General features: G+C 53.4%; 1 protein-coding gene across 6 annotated transcripts in view; it reads right to left on the bottom strand.

Moving 5' to 3' along the window:
* LOC122550348 (uncharacterized) overlaps positions 1-23,283 on the bottom strand; it is a 113,854-nt gene that overhangs the window by 14,063 nt on the left and 76,508 nt on the right. For 2 of the 6 annotated variants that reach the window (XM_087987677.1, XM_087987678.1), the window contains exons 19-26: positions 15,492-15,643; positions 13,160-13,337; positions 9,080-9,188; positions 8,633-8,766; positions 7,560-7,671; positions 3,141-3,367; positions 1,189-1,222; positions 194-313 (exon numbers count right to left, since the gene is read on the bottom strand). In XM_087987677.1, coding sequence (XP_087843803.1) covers positions 194-313; positions 1,189-1,222; positions 3,141-3,367; positions 7,560-7,671; positions 8,633-8,766; positions 9,080-9,188; positions 13,160-13,337; positions 15,492-15,643 — 1,066 coding nt within the window. Of the gene's footprint in view, positions 1-193; positions 314-1,188; positions 1,223-3,140; positions 3,368-7,555; positions 7,672-8,632; positions 8,767-9,079; positions 9,189-13,159; positions 13,338-15,491; positions 15,687-23,283 lie in introns of those variants that run through there. The other 4 variants (XM_087987679.1, XM_087987680.1, XM_087987681.1 and 1 more) reach the window with 4 other exon arrangements.

The following is a 23,283-nucleotide window of genomic DNA, read 5'->3' as shown; positions in this document are numbered from 1 at the left end:
CCGATCCCTCTCCAAGAGCACCCCCACCCCTCCACCTCAGATTCCACTCCAACAGGACACTCCCACAACCCCCAATCACTCGGCCCCTCCCACCTTGCCCAGCCATCACTGGCAGACCCCATCTCTAACCCCAGCCCCACCACTTGGTCTCCCCCCATACCCAGTGAGGGGCCTGTTAAATCAGGTGACTGACCTTCACTGAACCCTGACCTCGGTCGCCCAGGATACAGGATGAAGAAGTGCATGTCAGGACAGTAATCACAGGCTGCTAATGACTGGAATGGCATCACAATCTGCTTCGAGAACCCGGACACTGGAGAGAAACATACACACACTCACAGCAACACAAAACCCCTTCAATCAGCACCCCACCCTTACCCCACCCCAGGGAAGGGGGCCACACTCACCTCCAGCCACATCATCTCAATGGCCCCACTTAACCAATCCTCAACCCGAAACCCCAGCCCCTCACTGACCTGGACAGCTGGGGCTGGGGGGGCGGGGGGGGGGGATAGAGAGGGTGGGTCGGGGGGAGGGGGGGGGGGGGGGTCGGGGAGAGAGAGAGAGGGGGGTCGGGGAGTGAGAGAGGGGCGTCGTGGGGAGGTCGGGCTTCGGGGGGATAGAGTGGGCGGGGAGCAGGGAGAGTCGGGGGGAGAAAAGGGGGTTCGGGGGGGGGGAAAGAGAGGGGGTCGTGGGGAGGTTGTGGGAGGTCAGAGGTAGAGGGGGGAGGAGTCCTGGATAGAGAGGGGGCAGGGAGAGGGGGGAGTCAGGGGGGAGAGGGGGGAGTCAGGGGGGAGAGAGACGGGGCAGGGAGGGGTCGGGAGGAGGTCGGGGAGAGAGAAGGTGAGGTCGGGGAGAGGGGGGTTGGGGGGGAGAGAGGGGGAGCGGTGGGTGGGGGGGCTTGGTGGGGGTGTTGGTCGGAGGAAATGGGGCAAGGGTGGAGGAGAGGAACACACACAGAGTTCATAGAATAAACACTGCTCTCCCCCTTCCCTCTCCTGCCCCCACCAACTGACTCTCCACTCCTACCCTGTCGGTCTGTTACACCCTTCCTTGTTCCCCACTCTTACTCCTCTGCTACTCCCCTCTCTCCCACCTGTCACGCTCCCCCAGCCTCTCTCTTGCTCTCCCCTCCCCCCCCACCCCCCCAGTTGAACACCCATTGGCCCGTTCCGCACTGACACTGACCTTCAAAGCTGAGAAAGACTTCATCCAAAGAGATCTGAAAAGGAGGAGAACACACACAAGGTGAAGCAGGTGCTGACACCGAAACTCCTGCTGACTGACTATAGCTCCAACCTTCAACCCCATAATCCCCTCCAGACTGATCCCAAACCTCTGTGACTTTGGTCTCGGCTCCACCCTCTCCAACTGGATCCTCAGCTTCCTGACCCACAGACCACAATCAGTGAAGATAGACAACAGGACCTCCCCCACAATAATCCTCAACACTGGAGGCCCCCAAGGATGCGTCCTCACCCCCCTACCATACTCCCTGTACACCCACACTGTGTAACCTAATCCCAAACAAACACCAGCTCCAAGTTCACTGATGACATCACCATGGTAGGACGGATATCTAACGACGACGAGTCAGAATACAGAAAGGAGATCCAGGGCTTGGTGACGCGGTACAACAGGAACTACCCGTCTCTCACCGTCGGCAAAACTAAAGAACTGATCATTGACTTCAGGAAGAAATGAGGACATACCCCCATCTACATCAACGGAGCGGAGGTGGAGAGGGTGGAGAGGGTCAAGTCCCTCAGAGTGACGGGAACTGACAACCCGTCCTGGCCTTCCCACGTAGATGTGACAGTCAGGAAGGTACAACGACACCTCTTCCTCCTCAGGCAGCTCAGGAAATTCAGCGTGTCCATAACGATCATCACCAACGTCTCCAGGTACACCATTGAGAGCATACTGTCCAGGTGGATAACGGCCTGGTACGGTAACTGCCCTGCCCAGGACTGTAAGAAACTACAGAAGGTTGTGTGCACAGCCCAGACCATCACAGAAGCCAACCTCCCATCCATGGACTCCATTTACACAGCTCACTGCCGCAGAAAGGCTGCCAACATCATCAAAGACCCATCACACCCCGGTAATGATCTCCTACACCCTCTTCCATCAGGCAGAAGGTACAGAAACCTGAACACAGGCACCAACAGGTTCAGGAACAGCTTCTTCCCGTCCATTATTAGACTGACGAATGGATTCTCTAACTTCAAATAATGCTGATCTTGCCGAGTGTGTATGATTTACTCTGTCTGAGTGTTTTTTCTCACCCTGTGATCGGTATGTCCCTGTTTACTATGATCTGCCTGTACTGTTTGTAAACAAAGATTTTCATTGTATCTCAGTACCCGTGACAATAAATCACATCAAACCAGCCCATTGTTCCTGGATCACAGTAACTCTGGTACACGGAAACAGTGAAAATAACAAGAGACCATTCAGCCCTTTTAGCTTGCTGCACCTTTCAGTATGGTCACATCCAACTCAGTGTCCAGCTCCTGCTTTCTCCCCTTACCCTTTGATCCCTTTTTAGCCCCAAGAACGACACCTAACTCCTTCCAGAAAACACCCCAGGTTTTGGCCCGGTTCTGTGGGGCTGAACCAGTGACTGATCAGGGAGGTCACTCGCCTTCCCTACACTCACATCGTGTCCACAAACTATTTGTTCTTATTTGGTTGTCAGCTTCATTGGCTTCTCCAGTACTTAGTGCCCATTCCTAATGGCCCTGGAGTCAGGGTCAGCACTGGGACAACAACAAACACTTCTATTGATATAAGTAGCAGAAATGACCATCAGCAGCACTGGACAGAATTATCCAGTGCTGAAATTGGGCCCATCATGTCCTCAATGAGTCTGTGAAGAGCACCCCACCCAGAGCCCCTGCCCTATCCCTGCAACCCCACATTTACCATGGCCAGCCCGCTGATCCTGCACACTGTGGGGGGAGTGAGGGGGTTGGCAGGGAGCGAGGGTGGGGGGGGGGGTGGTGAGGAGCGAGAGAGGGAGCAAGGAACAAGAGAGGGCACAGGGAACCGGGGGGAGCAGTTTGCTGGGTGTGGAGATAGCAGGGGTTAGGGTTTATTCCCGTTCTCCGGACAGGTGAAGAGTGAGCTGCAGGCACCTTGACAGAATCGGTCGGGGATGCATTGAATTGACCGATCTTCATCATCTTGGCTTTTCCGAGGAACATTCGCAGCTCCTGGAGCGACGGGCTCTCCTCTTTGATAGGCTGCGTGGGGCACATGGTGGGACCGGTCTCCTCCTCACTGTCTTCAATCTTGGGCATGGCGAAATCAATGTGGGACTTCTGACACAACACACTCACCCGGGCGCAGACACTCACCAGCCCTGCCAAAGGAAAGAATACATTGCAAACAGCCAATGATTACCCAGAGAACAGAACCACACCCCTAGCAGGATATCTCGAGGTTGTCAGGGCAAAGCGAGAGACAATGAACTGGAAACAACTCACTCATTTAGTGCTTTTCACTAGTTGGGACATTTCAAAGTCTCATGGACGAGGAGGAGCTGAGAGAGGGTACACCACGGGAGACAGGAGAGAAACAAAACAATGACAGCTCAGGTTCTGAAGAAGTTATACCAGACTGAAAGCGTTAACTCGGTTTCTCTTGGCACTGATACTGCCTGGCCTGCTGGGTTTCTCCAGCATTTTCTGATTACTTCAAATTACCAGCACAGTATTTTGCTCCTGTTTGAGAGTTCAAGGCTATGGGCAGAGGGGCTTGGGCTGCAGCCTCGCCACAAAACAAGACAATGATGTATAGAGACAAAATCAGAAATGACTGGAAAAGCTCAGCAGGTTTGGCAGCATCTGTGAAGTGAAATCAGAGTTAACGTTTCAGATGGGATGACCCTTCCCCTAGAGTGAAATAAAGGAGGAGAGACCAGGGTGTGTAATATACCACAGCACAGAGCTCACTATAGTAAGGGGAGAGTGAGAGAGAGAGAGAGAGAGCGCGAGGGAGAGAGCGCGAGGGAGAGAGCGCGAGGGAGAGAGCGCGAGGGAGAGCGCGCGAGGGAGAGCGCGCGAGGGAGAGCGCGCGAGGGAGAGCGCGCGAGGGAGAGCGCGCGAGGGAGAGCGCGCGAGGGAGAGCGCGCGAGGGAGAGCGCGCGAGGGAGAGCGCGCGAGGGAGAGCGCGCGAGGGAGAGCGCGCGAGGGAGAGAGCGCGAGGGAGAGAGCGCGAGGGAGAGAGCGCGAGGGAGAGAGCGCGAGGGAGAGAGCGCGAGGGAGAGAGCGCGAGGGAGAGAGCGCGAGGGAGAGAGCGCGAGGGAGAGAGAGCGAGGGAGAGAGAGCGAGGGAGAGTGCGAGAGAGAGGGGGAGAGCGGGGGAGGGACAGGGAGGGACAGGGAGGGACAGGGAGGGACAGGGAGGGACAGGGAGGGACAGGGAGGGACAGGGAGGGACAGGGAGAGAGAGGGAGAGAGAGGGAGAGGGAGAGAGAGGGAGAGAGAGGGAGAGGGAGAGAGAGAGGGAGAGAGAGAGGGAGAGAGAGAGAGGGAGAGAGAGAGGGGGAGAGAGAGAGGGAGAGAGAGGGAGAGAGAGAGGGAGAGAGAGAGGGAGAGAGAGAGGGAGAGAGAGAGGGAGAGAGAGAGGGAGAGAGAGAGGGAGAGAGAGAGGGAGAGAGAGAGGGAGAGAGAGAGGGAGAGAGAGAGGGAGAGAGAGAGGGAGAGAGAGAGGGAGAGAGAGAGGGAGAGAGAGAGGGAGAGAGAGAGGGAGAGAGAGAGGGAGAGAGAGAGGGAGAGAGAGAGGGAGAGAGAGAGGGAGAGAGAGAGGGAGAGAGAGAGGGAGAGAGAGAGGGAGAGAGAGAGGGAGAGAGAGAGGGAGAGAGAGAGGGAGAGAGAGAGAGGGAGAGAGAGAGGGAGAGAGAGAGGGAGAGAGAGAGGGAGAGAGAGAGGGAGAAACAGAGAAGACTGAAAAGACTGAAAACAAATTTGAGAGTAAATCTTTTACAAACAGTGGAAGGTTAAATGAGGAGACCTGACTAAGGAGCTGGTGAAAGTCCCTGCCAGCTACAGAAGCCTGAACACACGCACCAGTCAGTTTCGAAACAGTGTTTACCCTACTGTTGTTAGAATACTGAATGGACTCTCAAACTCTTAACATTCGCCTGTACCTGTGTTTTATTTTTGCTGCTGTTTACCTATTATTTACTATCTACGCTACTTAACTCTGTGATCTGCCTGTATTGCTCGCGAAACAAAGCTTTTCACTGTGCCTCGGTACACGTGACAATAAATTCAATTCAATTCAATTCAATTCAATTCAATTCGCAAAACTAACAGGTTGTGATCTACCAGCCTCCATGGGGAGGAGAGAAATCCTGCAAATGTAAAGGAAGAGGAATAAGGACACTGTACAGGATTAAAACAAAACCTACCAAGACTAGCACTGCTCTCAGTGGAATACAAACAAACAGAGAGAATCAGGATAATGCAGAGGTTGGGAAGACCAGGACACAGGGACCGCAGATATAAACAATCACAAAGAAAGCTGAGTGGGAACTCAGGAAATCCCTTTACTGAGGCAGTCGTGGCATTCCCTGCTCCAAAGCAGGACAGAAACACAGGAGGAAGGACCAGAGAGATATTAGGGGGATGAGGGGGGAGGCACAAGAAGTAGAGGGGCTAATGAGGGGAGGGGCTAATGAGGGGAGGGGGCGATGAGGGGAGGGGGCGATGAGGGGAGGGGGCGATGAGGGGAGGGGGCGATGAGGGAGAGGGGGCGATGAGGGGAGGGGGCGATGAGGGGAGGGGGCGATGAGGGGAGGGGGCGATGAGGGGAGGGGGCGATGAGGGGAGGGGGCGATGAGGGGAGGGGGCGATGAGGGGAGGGGGCAATGAGGGGAGGGGGCAATGAGGGGAGGGGCAATGAGGGGAGGGGGATGAGGGGAGGGGGATGAGGGGAGGGGGATGAGGGGAGGGGAGGGGGATGAGGGGAGGGAGGGGGATGAGGGGAGGGGAGGGGGATGAGGGGAGGGGAGGGGGATGAGGGGAGGGGAGGGGGATGAGGGGAGGGGAGGGGGATGAGGGGAGGGGAGGGGGATGAGGGGAGGGGGGATGAGGGGAGGGGGATGAGGGGAGGGGGGGGATGAGGGGAGGGGGATGAGGGAGGGGGTGAGGGAGGGGGATGAGGGGAGGGGGATGAGGGGAGGGGGATGAGGGGAGGGGGATGAGGGGAGGGGGATGAGGGGAGGGGGATGAGGGGAGGGGGATGAGGGGAGGGGGATGAGGGGAGGGGATGAGGGGAGGGGGATGAGGGGAGGGGGATGAGGGGAGGGGGATGAGGGGAGGGGGATGAGGGGAGGGGGATGAGGGGAGGGGATGAGGGGAGGGGGGGATGAGGGGAGGGGGATGAGGGGAGGGGGATGAGGGGAGGGGAGGGGGATGAGGGGAGTGGGGGGTGGTGAATGGAGGGTGGGATGGTGAGGGAAGGAGGTGGTGAGGGGTATGGCGGCAGTGAGGGAAGGGGTTGAGGGGAGTAGGGGCAGTGAGGGAAGGGGAGCGTGGTGAGGGGGGTGGGATGGGCAGTGGTGAGGGGAGTGGGGGCAGTGAGGGAATGATCAAGTGGAGCAGAAATGCTAGCACAGAGTAGATGGGCTGTAGGCCTTGTTCCTGTGATTCATTCCGAAATTCCAGGGTGACAGAGTGCAGGGAAATAACTGCTGACCTTGCCAGTGATGCCCTCATGCAACTCCTTATGGAGTTCAATGCAGCTAAATGTGAGGTGATTCATTTTGGGAAGAATAACAGGGAGGCAGAGAACTGGGTCAACGGAAAGATTCTTGGTAGTGTGAATGTGCAGATGGATCTTGGAATCCATGTACATAGATCCCTGAAAGTTGCCACCCAGGTAGATAGTGCTGTTAAGAAGGCATACGGTGTGTTAGGTTTCATTGGTAGAGGGATTGAGGTCAGGAGCCGCAATGTCATGCTACAACTATACAAAACACAAGTGCGGCCACACTTGGAATATTGTGTACAGTTCTGGTCGCCATATTTCGGGAAGGATGTGGAAGCATTGGAAAAGGTGCAGAGGGAGATTTACCAGGATGTTGCCTGGTCTGGAGGGAAGGTCTTATGAGGAAAGGCTGAGAGACTTGGGTCTGTTCTCAATGGAAAGAAGGCGGCTAAGAGGGGATTTGATCGAGACATACAAGATGATCAGAGATTAGATAGGGTAGACAGTGAGAGTCTTTTTCCAAGGATGATGACATCAGCGTGTACGAGGGGGCATAAGTACAAATTGAGGGGTGATAGATTTAAGACAGATGTCAGAGGCAGGTTCTTTACACAGAGAGTGGTAAGGGCGTGGAATGCCCTACCTGCTAATGTAGTTAATTCAGCCACATTAGGGGAGATTTAAACAATCCTTAGATAAGCACATGGATGATTTTGGGATAGTGTTGGGGACGAGCTGAGAATAATTCACAGGTCGGCGCAACACCGAGGGCCGAAGGGCCTGTTCTGTGCTGAATTGTTCTATGTTCTACACATGAATTTAAAGGAAACAACAACTTACTGGGGATTATTTCATCGATTATCCTCACCGGTTTCAGCATGGGCTCAAACTGCACACATAGCTCCGTGTGGATCTCTTCCAGAATATGCTTCAGCCCAGAGCAGATGGCACCCTTGAAGCAGGATCAGAGGACAACCTCCATTAGAGTTCAGTGTAGTGCTGTACTACCAAATATTACCACAGTGTGGCAGTGTTCATCAGCAATCCATTCAAACATTTCTGATTAAGCATTGGAATCAAGTTACCGGTGAGGAGGACAATTGGCTTTAAAAGGGATGGTGGGAAAGAGGGGCGGACAAGGGAGAGGGAACATGCTTCAGCTGTACAAAGCCAAGGGTGGAGCCGACCTGGGTAACAGTGTGCAGTTCTGAGCCTCAGCTAGCTGGCGTTAGTCCTGGCCATGGGAGGGGTTGTGGGGGTCCTGGCCACGGGAGGCGGTGTGGGGAGTGGAGAAGGGGAGTTGCTGGGATTCACCAAAATGATTGCTGTGCCCAGAAATAACAGGGAGGGGTTAAAGCAACACAGACTGTAAACCTGAGAAACTGGGTGAGGCTATCACAATATTAACTCAAGCAGAAGGGTCAATAAGAGGGGAAAAAAAATGTTTGCACTGTTGGGACATCCTTAAAAATTAGCGTCACGCCTTTCAGGAATGAAATGATTCTACAAATAGAGGCAGAACGTAAAAAAATCTGTCCTGAAAATCAGAACGACTGAAATAAATTGTCTGTTTTCAATCTGAGATTCACTGATCAGAGTTCCCCAAAGGATCTGGGACAAATGTCAGTAGATGGAGTTCATTCACAGACCAGACTCAATGGGCCGAATGGCCTCTTCCTGTTTCTATGAAGCCCTGGGTTCCTAGGGGCCCCACCCTGACCCCATCCCTGGGATCGCCCTTCCCTCTGACCCCTGCGCCCCCGCCTGGGGCATCCCCTCCTCCCTGTAACCCCCTCCACCCCAACCCCCCTCCTCGAGTCACCCTCCCCAGTGGACTCCTTCCCCAGGGCACCCCCTCCTCCCTGGCCGACTCCCTTCCCACAACGTCCTTCCCAGGTCCCACTTCCCCCGACCTGTAGCAGGCTGAGTTCACTGGTGAGTTTTTGGGAGGCAATACTGAAGATGTGGTCTCTGTGCTTCCGGACATACTGCTCCATGTGGGATTTCATCCGGGTGAAGGATCCAGATCCAGTCTCGGACTGACACGCTGGAGAGAGACAGGAGTTACAAAGGCACACTGTGTAAATCTCTACCTCTCCCAACTCCCACAAATAACAGAAATGGACAGTGCGGCGCTCCCCTCAGCGCTGACCCTGAGACAGCGCGGCGCTCCCCTCAGCGCTGACCCTGAGACAGCGCGGCGCTCCCCTCAGCGCTGACCCTGAGACAGCGCGGCGCGGCGCTCCCCTCAGCGCTGACCCTGAGACAGCGCAGCGCGGCGCTCCCCTCAGCGCTGACCCTGAGACAGCGCGGCGCGGCGCTCCCCTCAGCGCTGACCCTGAGACAGTTTGGTGCCTTACCTTGGTAGGCAGGGATCATTTCTTCCTGAACACTTGGTGTCAATATCCTGGTGATACCTCGTTGATGTGTAGTGATGTCCATCATTAGCATCAAGATAAAGTTCTGCAACTATGAGGGAGAGAGTGAGTGTATGAGGGAGGGAGAGTCAGTACAGGGGAGTGTGTGTGGGAGTGTGTGAATGAGTGAGTAAGAAAGTGATGAGGGAATGAAAGTGGGTGTGTGTTAGGACGTGAGGGAAAAAGTGATAGAGGGAGCAAGTGGGCAAGTAATACTGAGAAAGAAAGAAAGAGAGAAAGAGAGAGAAAAAGAGGGAGAGAGAGAAAAAGAGGGAGAGAAAGAAAAAGAGGGAGAGAGATTATCCTGATGGTCATCAGGAGCACCCTGGGCTTGTATGTTTCCACGTTTGGGAATCTGGTTTGTCAGAACATAAATCACATTGCTATGTTGGTGATCATATTGTCTGAGACACTGTGATACAGTGCTGATAGATGTGAAAATTGGGTCCACTGTACATGATGACCTTCAGCCCATATTCCATGCTAGCTCTTTCAAAGCAATTTACTGAATACCTCCTTCTCACCACTTTCCCATAGCTTTTCATGTCTTACCCTCTTCAGATAATTATGCAACACGTCCAGAGTGCTTTATTTGAAGGTGTGCACTCCAGATCCGGTCCACTCTCTGCGGGAAACCTTTCTCATGTCACATTACCACCGTTTCTCAACCCATCCAACAATCGGAAAGGTTTCATCTCTCTGTTGAAAATTATTTTGAAACTTTCAATCAAATCTCCCCACCGCCTTCCCATAGAATCCCTGCAGTGTGGAAATAGGCCATTCAGCCCATTGAGTCATCACCAACTCTCTGAAGAGCATCCCACCCAGACCCACCCCTCTACCCAATCTCTGTAACTCTGTTTCCCATGGACAATCCACCTAACTTGCATATCTTTGGACTGTGGGAGGAAACTGGAGCACCCGAAAGAAACCCACGCTGACACGAGGAGAATGTGCAAAGTTCACACAGGCAGTCGCCCGAGGCTGGAATCGAACCCAGGTCCCTGGCACTGTGATGCAGCTGTGCTAACCACTGAGCCATCGTGTTGCCCAAGGAAAATAGCTCCTAACTCCTGCAATCTGTCCACGTCACCCCAGTCTCAAACACCTTGGACACTCTCCAATGCTCTCACATCCTTAAGTATAGCACCCGGAACTGAACACAATACTTGAATTAAGGCCTAACCACTTTTTTATATACTATTTATGTTACATTCACATAAGTGGTTGGTGAGGCCGCATTTGGAATATTGAGAGAGGTTTTGGTCACCGTTATAGGAAAGACATAGTTAAACTGGAAAGAGTGCAAAGAGGATTTACGAGGATGTTGCCAGGACTAGTAGGCCTGAGTTATCGGGAAAGGTTGGCCAGGATAGGGCTTTATTCCTTGGAATGTAGGAGAATGAGGGGTGACCTTATTGAGGTGTACAAAATCATGAGGGGCATTGATAGGATGAATGCATAGGGAAGGGATATTAAAAACTAGAGGGCACAGGTTTAAGGTGAGAGGGGAGAGATTTATGAAGGACATATGGGCAACTTCTTTACCCAGAGGGTGGTGCATATATGGAATGGGTTGCCAGAGAAAGTGGTTGAGGCAGGTACAATATCAACATTTAAAAAACATTTGGATAGGTATGTGGATGGGAAGGGTTTCGAGGGATATGGACCAAGTGTGGGCAACTGGAACTAGCTGAGTGGGCACCATGGTCAGCATGAGCCAGTTTGGGCTGAAGGGCCTGTTTCCATGCTGTATTACTCTATAACTCTATTGAAACGGACACACGAACAGGGACAGGGAATACAGGAAGACAGACTACGTACAGGCAGATAGGATTAGTTTAGAATGACATCATGGTCAGCACGGACATGGTGGGCTGAAGGGCCTGTTCCCATGCTGTACTGCTGTTTTACCTGAATGACTCTTGTCATGCATGTACATATGAACAATGTATTATTAGTGTTGTTGGAGTTTGGAGTTTAGCTTCAGTTCTGAGAAGTTTGTATTTAATAAAGTTCAAAAAATCATTCATACCTGTGACAAATGCATTGTCCAAGAAAGTAATACGATTCAGTCAAGTGCCTCACAGGGTAAATGTGCTGTTAAGCGATGGAATATTGAAACTGCTCCGTTTAAGATCACCAGGACTAAAACAGTTCAGCCACTAACTTCAAACAAATCAGGAGTCCACTTCAGACGAAGCTTCCTTCTACTATAAGAAACAATTTCCCTGTTCAGAACAGTCTCCTCCCAGCAGGAGGATTTTCGTTTATTAAATCTCCAAGCTGGAGAGTTTTTAAAGAGAAATGTGTAAATTGTCAGATTGATAACGATGAGGTTAAGTTTGTTGTTACCTCATCACCTGCCGCAGACCCAGGCTAGCAGCTCTGACCTGAAGGACCTGATCAGTAATGCTGCTGCCGAGCCACTCTTGGTGGTGGGACATTGAAATCCCTCAGCCAGAGTACATCCTGTGCTCTTGTCACCCTCAGTGCTTCAGCCAAGTGCTCTTCAATGTGGAGGAGTACTGACCCACCAGCTGAAAGAGCACAATAAGTGGTAATCATTAGGTGGTTTCCTTGCCCATGTTTAACCTTAAGCCATGGGACTTTGTGGGGTCCGGATTCAATGTTAAGGCAACTCCCTTCTGACTGTGTCCCACTGTGCCGCCACCCCTTCTGGCTCTGTGGTACCAGTGGGACATATCCATGGATGACGCTGACAGTTTTGGGATGTTGTAATGTATTATTTTGACACTAGCTCCCGGATGTTAGTAAGGAGGGTCAGAGGGCAGTGTCTGCCATTGACATTTCTGGTACCGAGATCAACAGTAGGTGGTCCAACTGGTTTCATGCCCTGATCTTTAATAAATACAAACTGCTCAGAACTGAAGCTAAAATCCAAACTCCAACAACACTAATAATACATTGTTCACATGAACATGCATGACAAGCGTGGTGGCACGGTGGCTCAGTGGTTAGCACTGCCACCTCACAGCGCCAGGGTCCCAGGTTCGATTCCAGCCTCGGGCGACTGTCTGTGTGGAGTTTGCACATGCTCCCCGTGTCTGTGTGGGCTTGCTCCAGTTTCCTCCCACAGACTAGAAGATAGGCAGGTCAGGTAGATTGGCCATTCTAAATTGCCCATAGTTAGGTGCATTAGTCAGAGGGAAATGGGTCTGGGTGGGTTATTCTTCGGAAGGTCAGTGTGGACTTGTTGGGCCGAAGGGCCTGTTTCCACACTGTAGGGAACCTAATCTAATAAAAGAATCATTCTGGTAAAACAGAGCCTTCAGCCAAACCATGTCTGTGCCAACCACAATGTTTTAGGGATTATGATTCAACATAGGTAGTTGAGAGTCAATTACATTGCTGTGGGTCTAGAGCCCCATGTAGGCCAGACCAGGTAAGGATGGTTGATTTCCTTCCCTAAAGGATAGTAGTGAATCAGATGGGGTTTTTACAACAGTTGCTGAAAATGTGTGGCTGGAAAAGCACAGCAGGTCAGGCAGCATCCAAGGAGCAGCAGAATCGATGTTTCGGGCATGAGCCCTTCTTCAGGAAATTCTTGAAGAAGGGCGCATGCCCGAAATGTCGATTCTCCTGTCCCCTGGATGCTGCCTGACCTGCTGCGCTTTTCCAGCAACTCATTTTCAGCTCTGATCTCGAGCATCTGCAGTCCTCACTTTCTCCTTTTTACAACAGTTGTCAGCATTCCAGTTTTAATTCCATACTTTTACTGAATTCAAAACTCACCACCTGTCGTGGTGAGATTCAAACCCAAGTCTCCATAGTAGTAGATCACAATGGATGGGGGGGACGGGGAGGAGAATGCTGACTGGTTGGCTAGTGAACTCTGATTTGTAGAGGAGAGAACGGACCAGTTAATGATGTGTAACAGTTAGCAGAGTTTAAATATTAAACCAGACAGTTTGACTGATTGGTTGGAGGGAGGAGAGTGAGTGCTCCTCTCTGTGCGCAGTTGTGAGGGTGGACCAATTGCGGGCGTTACTCTGCACTGACCTTGGCTTCCACGGCAGGGATGTGCTGGCTCAGGATGTAATCCACAGGCTGGGTGTCCCCCTCAATCTGTCGCAGTCGCTCCTTCAGGTCACTGAAGAAACGATGGAGGTTCTCCTGTACGGCCGCCTTGAACTTGTGCAGATGATGCAACAGCGACTTGCTGCGGAGGACGGACTCACTGTGTACGCGGGAAAACCAAGCCAGCACCAGTCAGACAGGCAGAACCGAGCAAGGCTCTCCCACCCCTCACCAACCATCCTCCCGTCCCTCCTCTTCCCTCCACTGCCAGCATTCTTTCCCCCACTCTGTCCCGGTTCTAAACCCTGCCTTGTCTCCGTGAGCTGCCTCCCTCCAGCCCTGCAACATCTGGAGGTCAGCAGGAGCCTATAGAAATCCAGCCAGTTCCCTCACTTCACCAGATCATAACTGAACTTTCACCTCATCTCTCTGCACTATCCCAACATCCTTGATGTCTTCAACATGCAGCACTTTCGATGAGATTAACTCAGACTCACCATTTTCCACTAGCCTTACTTCTCAAGAGTTTCCACATATCAGGCTGAAAAATTCACAATCCTTTGCAGCAAAGTATTCAATAGATTCGAAAGAGGAGAATTCCAGAGGATGAGGTGACTGACAGACCATGACATCAAGGCCACATTCGACCGAGTGTGGCATCAATGGGCCCGAGCAAAACTGGAATCAATGGGAAATTGGGGCAAGTCTCTCCACTGGTTGGAGTCATACCCGGAATACAAGAAGATGGTTGCGGTTGTTGGAGGTCAGTCATCTCAGCTCCAGGACATCTCTGCAGGAGTTCCTCAGGGTAATGTCCGAGATGCAACCATCTTCAATGACGTTTCCCTCCATCACAAGGTCAGAAGTGCGGATGTTCACTGACGGCTGCACAACGTTCAGCACCATTCACGACACCTCACGTACTGAAGTAGTCCATGTTCAAATGCAACAAGATCTGGACAATATCCAGGCTTGGGCTGACAAGTGGCACCACACAAACACCATGCTATAACCATCACCAATAAGAAACAATCTAACCACCACCCTTTGACATGCAATAATGTCACCGTCACTGAACCCTGCACTGTCAACAACACCTTAGGGGTTATCAATGACCAGAAACTCAACTGGACTCACCATGTAAATACTGTGGCCACAACAGCAGGGCAGAGGCTGGGAATCCTGCAGCGAGTACCTCACCTCCTGACACCCCAAAGCCTGTCCACCATCTATAAGCCACAAGTCAGGAGTGTGATGGAATACTCCCCACTTGCCTGGATGAGTGCAGCTCCAACAACACTCGAAGCTTAACACCGTCCAGGACAAAGCAGCCACTTGATTGGCACCACATCCACAATAACCCACTCCTTCCCCCAGCGGCACTCAGTAGCAGCAGTGTGTACTATCTACAAGAAACACTGCAGAAATTCACAACGACTTCCAAACCCACAACTACTACCATCCAGAAGTACAAAGGAAGCATTTACATGAGAACATTACCCCCTCCATCCACTCACCATCCTGACTTGGAAACATATCACCGGTCCTTCACTGTCGCTGGGTTAAAATCCTGGAATTCCCTCCCCCAGGGCATTGTGGGTCAACCGATAACACATGGACTGCAGTGGTTCAAGAAGGCAGCTCACCCCCCACCTTCTCAAGGGGCAACTAGGGACGGGCAATAAATGCTGGGCCCAGCAGCGACACTCATAGCCCAGGAGTGAATAGAAGGCCTCTGATCATAGGACAGCGTGTCACCCTAGGCGCTAGTCTAATGAATATCGCTGCATTCCCAAGTTCATAAAATGAATGAGCAGAATTAGGCCATTCAGCCCATCAAGGCTGCTGTGCCATTCGACCATGGCGGATTTGCTCCTCACCTCCATTTTCCTGCCTTCGCTCCATACCCCTGCAACGCATTAAAAATCCTTAAATTAACTCACTGTCCCAGCATCCATCGCATTCTGGGGTAGCTTAGCTAAGATTAAGTATAACATTCTAAGGGACAGAAACCATAACAATACACAGTACTCCAGGTGACATCAGTGCTCACAAAGAATTACAGGATCTCCATTCCAATTCCTTTGTAATAAAAAGTCAAGTGAAATCAGAAAACTCACCCTCCCACTCTATGTGCACTTTCAAAATCAAAATCCTCAAGGACACCATACTCATCAGAACATTTCTCTTGCTCATGAATTTTTTTTTTTTTAATTTTCCTTTTCTATTTCTCCTTCCAAAGCAATAACTTTACTTGGCTCTCTCCCTCCCACTGCAACCCCCCACCCCACGCCCCAGGATTCCGCTGGGTTACCTGAACACCTCATCCCAGACCTCCAGCAGAAGGGTGAGCATTGGGTAGGTCAGCTCCTCATTGAAGTCGACAGGTCCGCAGGCGGGTGAAGTAAAGCTCCCGTTCCGCTCACAGGCCGCTCTGTAGGTAGGATACGGGTACCCATTGGGGGGCTACTCACCATACAGCAGAGATAGAGAAGAGAAAAAATCACTCCTGGGAAAGAAACAGGTCACTCATTGCACTGAGGGCCAGGGATACAGGGGAACACACCGCACGGGGGACCAGGGCTACGGGGGAGAACACACCACAAGGGGGGCCAGGGATACAGGGGAGAACACACTGCATGGGGGACCAGGGCTACAGGGGGGTAGACTGCATGGGGGACCAGGGCTACAGGGGAGAACACACTGCATGGGGGACCAGGGCTACAGGGGGAACACACTGCATGGGGGACCAGGGCTACAGGGGGGTAGACTGCATGGGGGACCAGGGCTACGGGGGAGAACACACCGCATGGGGGACCAGGGCTACAGGGGAGAACACACTGCATGGGGGACCAGGGCTACAGGGGGGTAGACTGCATGGGGGACCAGGGCTACAGGGGAGAACACACTGCATGGGGGACCAGGGCTACAGGGGGAACACACTGCATGGGGGACCAGGGCTACAGGGGGGTAGACTGCATGGGGGACCAGGGCTACGGGGGAGAACACACTGCATGGGGGACCAGGGCTACAGGGGAGAACACACTGCATGGGGGACCAGGGCTACAGGGGAGAACACACTGCATGGGGCTCCAGGGCTACGGGGGGGGGGGGACATACTGTATGGGGGCAAGGGCTACATGGGGGTAGACCGCATAGGGGACCAGGGCTACAGGGGAAAACAATGCATGAGGGACCATGGCTACAGGGGGGTACACCACATGGGGGAACACACTGCATGGGGGCCAGGGCTACGGGGGGTTCACTGCATGCGGGAACACCGCATGGGGGGGGTGACACACTGCATGGGGGACCAGGGCCACAGGGGGGTTCACCGCATCGGGGAACACACCGCATGTGGGACCAGGGCTACAGAGGGGTACACTGCATAGGAGACCAGGGCGACAGGGGGGAACACACCGCATAGGGGACCAGGGCTATGGGGAAGGACACTGCAAGTGGGACCAGGGCTACAGGGGAGAACACACCGCATGGGGGACCAGGGCTACAGGGGAGAACTCTGCATGGGGTACCAGGGCTCCAGGGGGGTAGACTGCATGGGGGACCAGGGCTACAGGGGAGAACACTGCATGGGGGTACACCGCATGGGGTCCAGGGCTACGGGGGGTACACCGCATGGGGTCCAGGGCTAAGGGGGGTACACCGCATTCGGGAAAACCGCATGGGGGTGACACACTGCATGGGGTACCAGGGCTACAGGGGGGTTCACCGCAGGCAGGAACACCGCATGGGGGGACGACACACCGCATGGGTGACCAGGGCTACAGGAGGGTGCACTGCAAGGGGGACCAGGGCTACAGGGGAGAACACACCGCATGGGGGACCAGGGCTACAGGGGGGTAGACTGCATGGGGGACCAGGGCTACAGGAGGGTGCACTGCAAGGGGGACCAGGGCTAAGGGGGAGAACACTGCATGGGGGACCAGGACTACAGGGGAGAACTCTGCATGGGTGACCATGGCTAAGGGGGAGAACACTGCATGGGGCACCAGGCCGACAGGGGAGAACAGACCACATGGGGACCAGGGGTACAGGGGAAAACACACAGCTTTGGGACCAAGGCGACAGGGGAGAACACTGCAAGGGGGACCAGGGCTACGGGGGAACACAGCGCATGGGGGACCAGGGCTACAGGGGAACACAGCGCATGGGGGACCAGGGCTACAGGGGAACACAGCGCATGGGGGACCAGGGCTACAGGGGAACACACCGCATGGGGGACCAGGGCTACAGGGGAACACACCGCATGGGGGACCAGGGCTACAGGGGAACACACCGCATGGGGGACCAGGGCTACAGGGGAACACACCGCATGGGGGACCAGGGCTACAGGGGAACACACCGCATGGGGGACCAGGGCTACAGGGGAACACACCGCATGGGGGACCAGGGCTACAGGGGAACACACCGCATGGGGGACCAGGGCTACAGGGGAACACACCGCATGGGGGACCAGGGCTACAGGGGAACACACCGCATGGGGGACCAGGGCTACAGGGGAACACACCGCATGGGGGACCAGGGCTACAGGGGAACACACCGCATGGGGGACCAGGGCTACAGGGGAACACACCGCATGGGGGACCAGGGCTACAGGGGAACACACCGCATGGGGGACCAGGGCTACAGGGGAACACACCGCATGGGGGACCAGGGCTACAGGGGAACACACCGCATGGGGGACCAGGGCTACAGGGGAACACACCGCATGGGGGACCAGGGCTACAGGGGAACACACCGCATGGGGGACCAGGGCTACAGGGGAACACACCGCATGGGGGACCAGGGCTACAGGGGAACACACCGCATGGGGGACCAGGGCTACAGGGGAACACACCGCATGGGGGACCAGGGCTACAGGGGAACACACCGCATGGGGGACCAGGGCTACAGGGGAACACACCGCATGGGGGACCAGGGCTACAGGGGAACACACTGCATGGGGGACAAGGGGGTACACCGCATGGGGGACCAGGGCTACAGGGGAACACACCGCATGGGGGACCAGGGCTACAGGGGAACACACCGCATGGGGGACCAGGGCTACAGAGGAACACACTGCATGGGGGACAAGGGCTACAAGGGGGTACACCGCATGGGGGATCAGGGCTACAGGGGAACACACCGCATGGGGGACCAGAGCTACAGGGGGGTACACCGCATGGGGAACAGGGCTACAAGGGAGAACACACTGCATGGGGGACCAGGGCTACAGGGGGGTAGATCGCATGGGGGACCAGGGCTACAGGGGGGTAGATCGCATGGGGGACCAGGGCTACAGTGTAGAACACACTGCATGGGTGCAAGGGTTACAGTGGAGAACAGTGCATGGGGGACGAGGGCTACAGGGGAACACACAAAACAGAGGGGCAGCCGGGAAGGAGAACTGTGAGTATAAATACTCACCCTTTAATCACCAACGGTCATTTGAGTGGGAGCAGCGGAAATGAGGTTGGAGCGCATAGCTGGGCGGGAAGGTAAGTGATTAGTATTTGAGTGGGTGTGTTCTAGACCCCAGGTCCTACTTCCGTAGGGCCTCCCTCCCACCCTCCTCCTCTAACCTAACTTTAAAGTCCACAGGTAAGCTACTCAGTGTTCTTGTTTTGGAGACGAAGTGTAGAGTAATGGCAGCGCAGGCGGTGGAATGTTCCTCCTGCAGGATGTTTGAGGTAGGGGTGACCACCGATACTCCTGCCGACTTCATCTGCAGGAAATGCAGTCAGATCCTGCTCCTCACAGAACGAGTTAGGGAACTGGAACTGGAGTTGGATGAACTGAGGATTATTCGAGAGGCTGAGAGGGTGATTGATAGAAGCTACAGGGACATAGTTACGCCGGAGAACAGAGGTAGCTGGGTAACAGTTAGAGGTGGGAAGGGGAAGAAGCAGGCAGTGCAGGGTTCCCCTGTGGTCGTTCCCCTAAACAATAAATATACAGCTTTGGAAACTGTTGGGGGGGACGGCCTAGCAGGGGTAAGCTGCAGTGAAGGGGTCTGTGGCTCTGAGACTCAGAAGGGAAAGGGGGAGAGGAGGAGAGCGCTAGTTATAGGGGACTCTCTAGTTAGAGGGACGGACAGGCGGTTCTGTGGACATGGGCGAGACTCACAGATGGTTTGTTGCCTCCCGGGTGCTAGGGTCCGAGACGTCTCAGACCGTGTCTTCAGAATCCTTAAGGGGGAGGGTGTGCAGCCAGAAGTCGTGGTACACATTGACACCAACGACATAGGTAGGAAGAGGGTTGGGGAGGTCATTCAAGAGCTCAAGGAGTTAGGCTGGAAGCTAAAAGCTAGGACGGACAGAGTCGTCATCTCTGTGTTGTTGCCGGTGCCACGTGACACTGAGGCAAAGAATAGGGAGAGAGTGCAGTTGAACACGTGGCTGCAAGGCTGGTGTAGGAGGGAGGGTTTCAGGTATTTGGACAATTGGACTGCATTCTGGGGAAGATGGGACCTGTACAAGCAGGATGGGTTGCACCTGAACCAGAAGGGCACCAATATCCTGGGGGGTAGGTTTGCTAGCACTCTTCGGGGGGGTTTAAACTAATTTGGCAGGGGGATGGGATCCGGACTTGTAGTACAGCAAGTAAGCTAGCTGTGTGTCAGGATGCCCAATACTGTAGGGAGGCTGTGGAGAAGGTAGCACTGACAGGGACTACTTGCGGACACAGAGATGGGCTCAAGTGCGTATACTTCAACGCAAGGAGTATCAGAAATAAGGTGGGTGAACTTAAGGCGTGGATCGGTACCTGGGACTACGATGTTGTGGCCATCACGGAAACGTGGACAGATGAGGGACAGGAATGGCTGTTGGAGGTTCCTGGTTACAGGTGTTTCAGTAAGATTAGGGAGGGTGGGAAAAAAGGAGAGGGGGTGGCATTGCTAATTAGAAATGGTATAACGGCTGCAGAAAGGAAGTTTGAGGGGGATCTGCCTCTGGAGGTAGTATGGGCTGAAGTCAGAAATAGGAAAGTTGCAGTCACCTTGTTGGGTGTTTACTATAGGCCCCCCAATAGCAGCAGAGATGTGGAGAAACAGATTGGGAAACAGATTTTGGAAAGGTGCAGAAGCTACAGGGTCGGAGTCATGGGCGACTTCAACTTCCCAAATATTGATTGGAAGCTCTTTAGATCAAGTAGATTGGACAGGGCGGTGTTTGTGCAGTGTGTCCAGGAAGCTTTTCTAACGCAGTATGTAGATTGTCCGACCAGAGGGGAGGCCATATTGGATTTGGTACTCGGTAATGAACCGGGACAAGTGGTGGGCTTGTTAGTGGGTGAACATTTTGGTGATGGTGACCACAATTCTGTGACTTTCACCTTGGTTATGGAGAGAGATAGGTGCGCACAACAAGGTAGATTTTATAATTGGGGGAAGGGAAATTACGATGCTATAAGGCAGGATTTGAGGAGCATACGTTGGGAGCATAGGCTGTCAGGGAAGGATGTGGTGGAAATGTGGAACTTTTTCAAAGAGCAGATACGACGTGTCCATGATATGTATGTACCTGTCAGGCAGGAAAGAAATGGTCGTGTGAGGGAGCCTTGGTTGACGAGAGAGGTTGAATGTCTGGTAAAGAGGAAGAAGGAGGCTTACATAAGGTTGAGGAAACAGGATTCAGGATAGCCAGAAGGGACCTGAAGAAAGGGATTAGGAGAGCTAAGAGAGGGCATGAAAAATCGTTGGCGGATAGGATCAAGGATAACCCCAAGGCATTTTATGCGTATGTGAGAAACCTGAGAATGACGAGAACGAGGGTAGGTCCGATCAAGGACAGTAGTGGGAGACTGTGTATTGAGTCGGAAGAGATAGGAGAGGTCTTGAACGAGTACTTCTCTTCAATATTTACGAACGAGAGGGACCGTATTGTAGAAGAGGAGAGTGTGAAATGGACTGGTAAGCTAGAAGAGATACCTGTTAGGAAGGAAGATGTGTTGGACATTTTGAACAACTTGAGGATAGACAAGTCCCCCGGGCCTGACGGGATATATCCTAGGATTATGTGGGAAGCAAGAGAGGAAATTGCAGTACCGTTGGCAATGATCTTCTCGTCTTCACTGGCAACGGGGGTGGTACCAGGGGACTGGAGAGTAGCGAATGTTGTGCCCCTGTTCAAAAAAGGGAATAGGGATAACCCCGGGAATTACAGGCCTGTTAGTCTTACTTCTGTGGTAGGCAAAGTAATGGAAAGGGTACTGAGGGATAGGATTTATGAGTATCTGGAAAGACACTGCTTGATTAGGGACAGCCAGCACGGATTTGTGAAGGGTAGGTCTTGCCTTACAAGTCTTATTGAATTCTTCGAGGAGGTGACCAAGCATGTGGATGAGGGTAGAGCAGTGGATGTAGTGTACATGGATTTTAGTAAGGCATTTGATAAGGTTCCCCATGGTAGGCTTATGCGGAAAGTCAGGAGGCATGGGATAGAGGGAAATTTGGCCAATTGGATAGAAAACTGGCTAACCGGTCGAAGGCAGAGAGTGGTGGTAGATGGTAAGTATTCAGCCTGGAGCCCAGTTACAAGTGGAGTTCCACAGGGATCAGTTCTGGGTCCTCTGCTGTTTGTAATTTTTATTAATGACTTAGATGAGGGAGTCGAAGGGTGGGTCAGTAAATTTGCAGATGATACGAAGATAGGTGGAGTTGTGGACAGTGAGGAGGGCTGTTGTCGGCTGCAAAGGGACTTAGATATGATGCAGAGCTGGGCTGAGGAGTGGCAGATGGAGTTCAACCCTGCCAAGTGTGAGGTTGTCCATTTTGGAAGAACAAATAAGAATGCGGAATACAGGGTTAACGGTAGGGTTCTTAGTCAGGTGGAGGAACAGAGGGATCTTGGGGTCTATGTACATAGATCTTTGAAGGTTGCCACTCAGGTGGTTAGAGCTTGTAAGAAGGCCTATGGAGTATTATCGTTCATTAGCAGAGGGATTGAATTCAAGAGTCGCGAGGTGATGTTGCAGCTGTACAGGACTTTGGTTAGGCCACATTTGGAGTACTGTGTGCAGTTCTGGTTGCCTCACTTTAGGAAAGATGTGGAAGCTTTGGAGAGGGTGCAGAGAAGATTTACCAGGATGTTGCCTGGAATGGAGAGGAAGTCATACGAGGATAGGTTGAGAGTTCTCGGCCTTTTCTCGTTGGAACGGCGAAGGATGAGGGGTGACTTGATAGAGGTTTATAAGATGATCAGAGGAATAGATAGAGTAGACAGTCAGAAACTTTTTCCCCGGGTACAACAGAGTGTTACAAGGGGACATAAATTTAAGGTGAAGGGTGGAAGGTATAGGGGAGATGTCAGGGGTGGGTTCTTTACCCAGAGAGTGGTGGGGGCATGGAATGCGCTGCCCGTGGGAGTGGTAGAGTCGGAATCATTGGCGACCTTTAAGCGGCATTTGGATAGGTACATGGATGGGTACTTAATCTAGGTTAGAAGTTCGGCACAACATCGTGGGCCGAAGGGCCTGTTCTGTGCTGTATTGTTCTATGTTCTATGTTCTACACCGCATGGGGGACCAGGGCTACAGGGGTGAACACTCTGCACGGGGGACCAGGGCTACAGGGGTGAACACTCTGCATGGGGGACCAGGGCTACGGGGAGAACACACTGCACGGGGGGCCAGGGCTACAGGGGAACACACCGCATGGGTGCGAGGGCTACAGGGGGTAGACCGCATGGGGGACCAGGGCTACAGGGGGGTACACCTCATGAGGGACCAGGGCTACAGGGGGGTACACCGCCTGGGGGACCAGGGCTACAGGCGGGTACACGTCATGGGGGACCAGGGCTACAGAGGTGAACACACCGCATGGGGGACCAGGGCTACGGGGGAGAACACACTGCATGGGGGACGAGGCTACAGGGGGGTAGATCGCATGGGGGACCAGGGCTACAGTGGAGAACACACTGCATGGGGGACCAGGGCTACAGGGGAGAACACACTGCATGGGGGACCAGGGCTACAGGGGAGAACACACTGCATGGGGGACCAGGGCTACAGGGGAGAACACACTGCATGGGGGACGAGGCTACAGGGGGGTAGATCGCATGGGGAACAGGGCTACAGTGTAGAACAGTGCATGGGGACCAGGGCTA

The sequence above is a fragment of the Chiloscyllium plagiosum genome, unplaced genomic scaffold (assembly GCF_037043375.1).
Source record: "Chiloscyllium plagiosum isolate Xiang-an unplaced genomic scaffold, Cpla_swu_hap1 HiC_scaffold_5, whole genome shotgun sequence".
Taxonomy (NCBI): domain Eukaryota; kingdom Metazoa; phylum Chordata; class Chondrichthyes; order Orectolobiformes; family Hemiscylliidae; genus Chiloscyllium; species Chiloscyllium plagiosum.
Note: the sequence above shows the minus strand (reverse complement) of the source record. Positions and strands in the feature narration are given on the sequence as shown.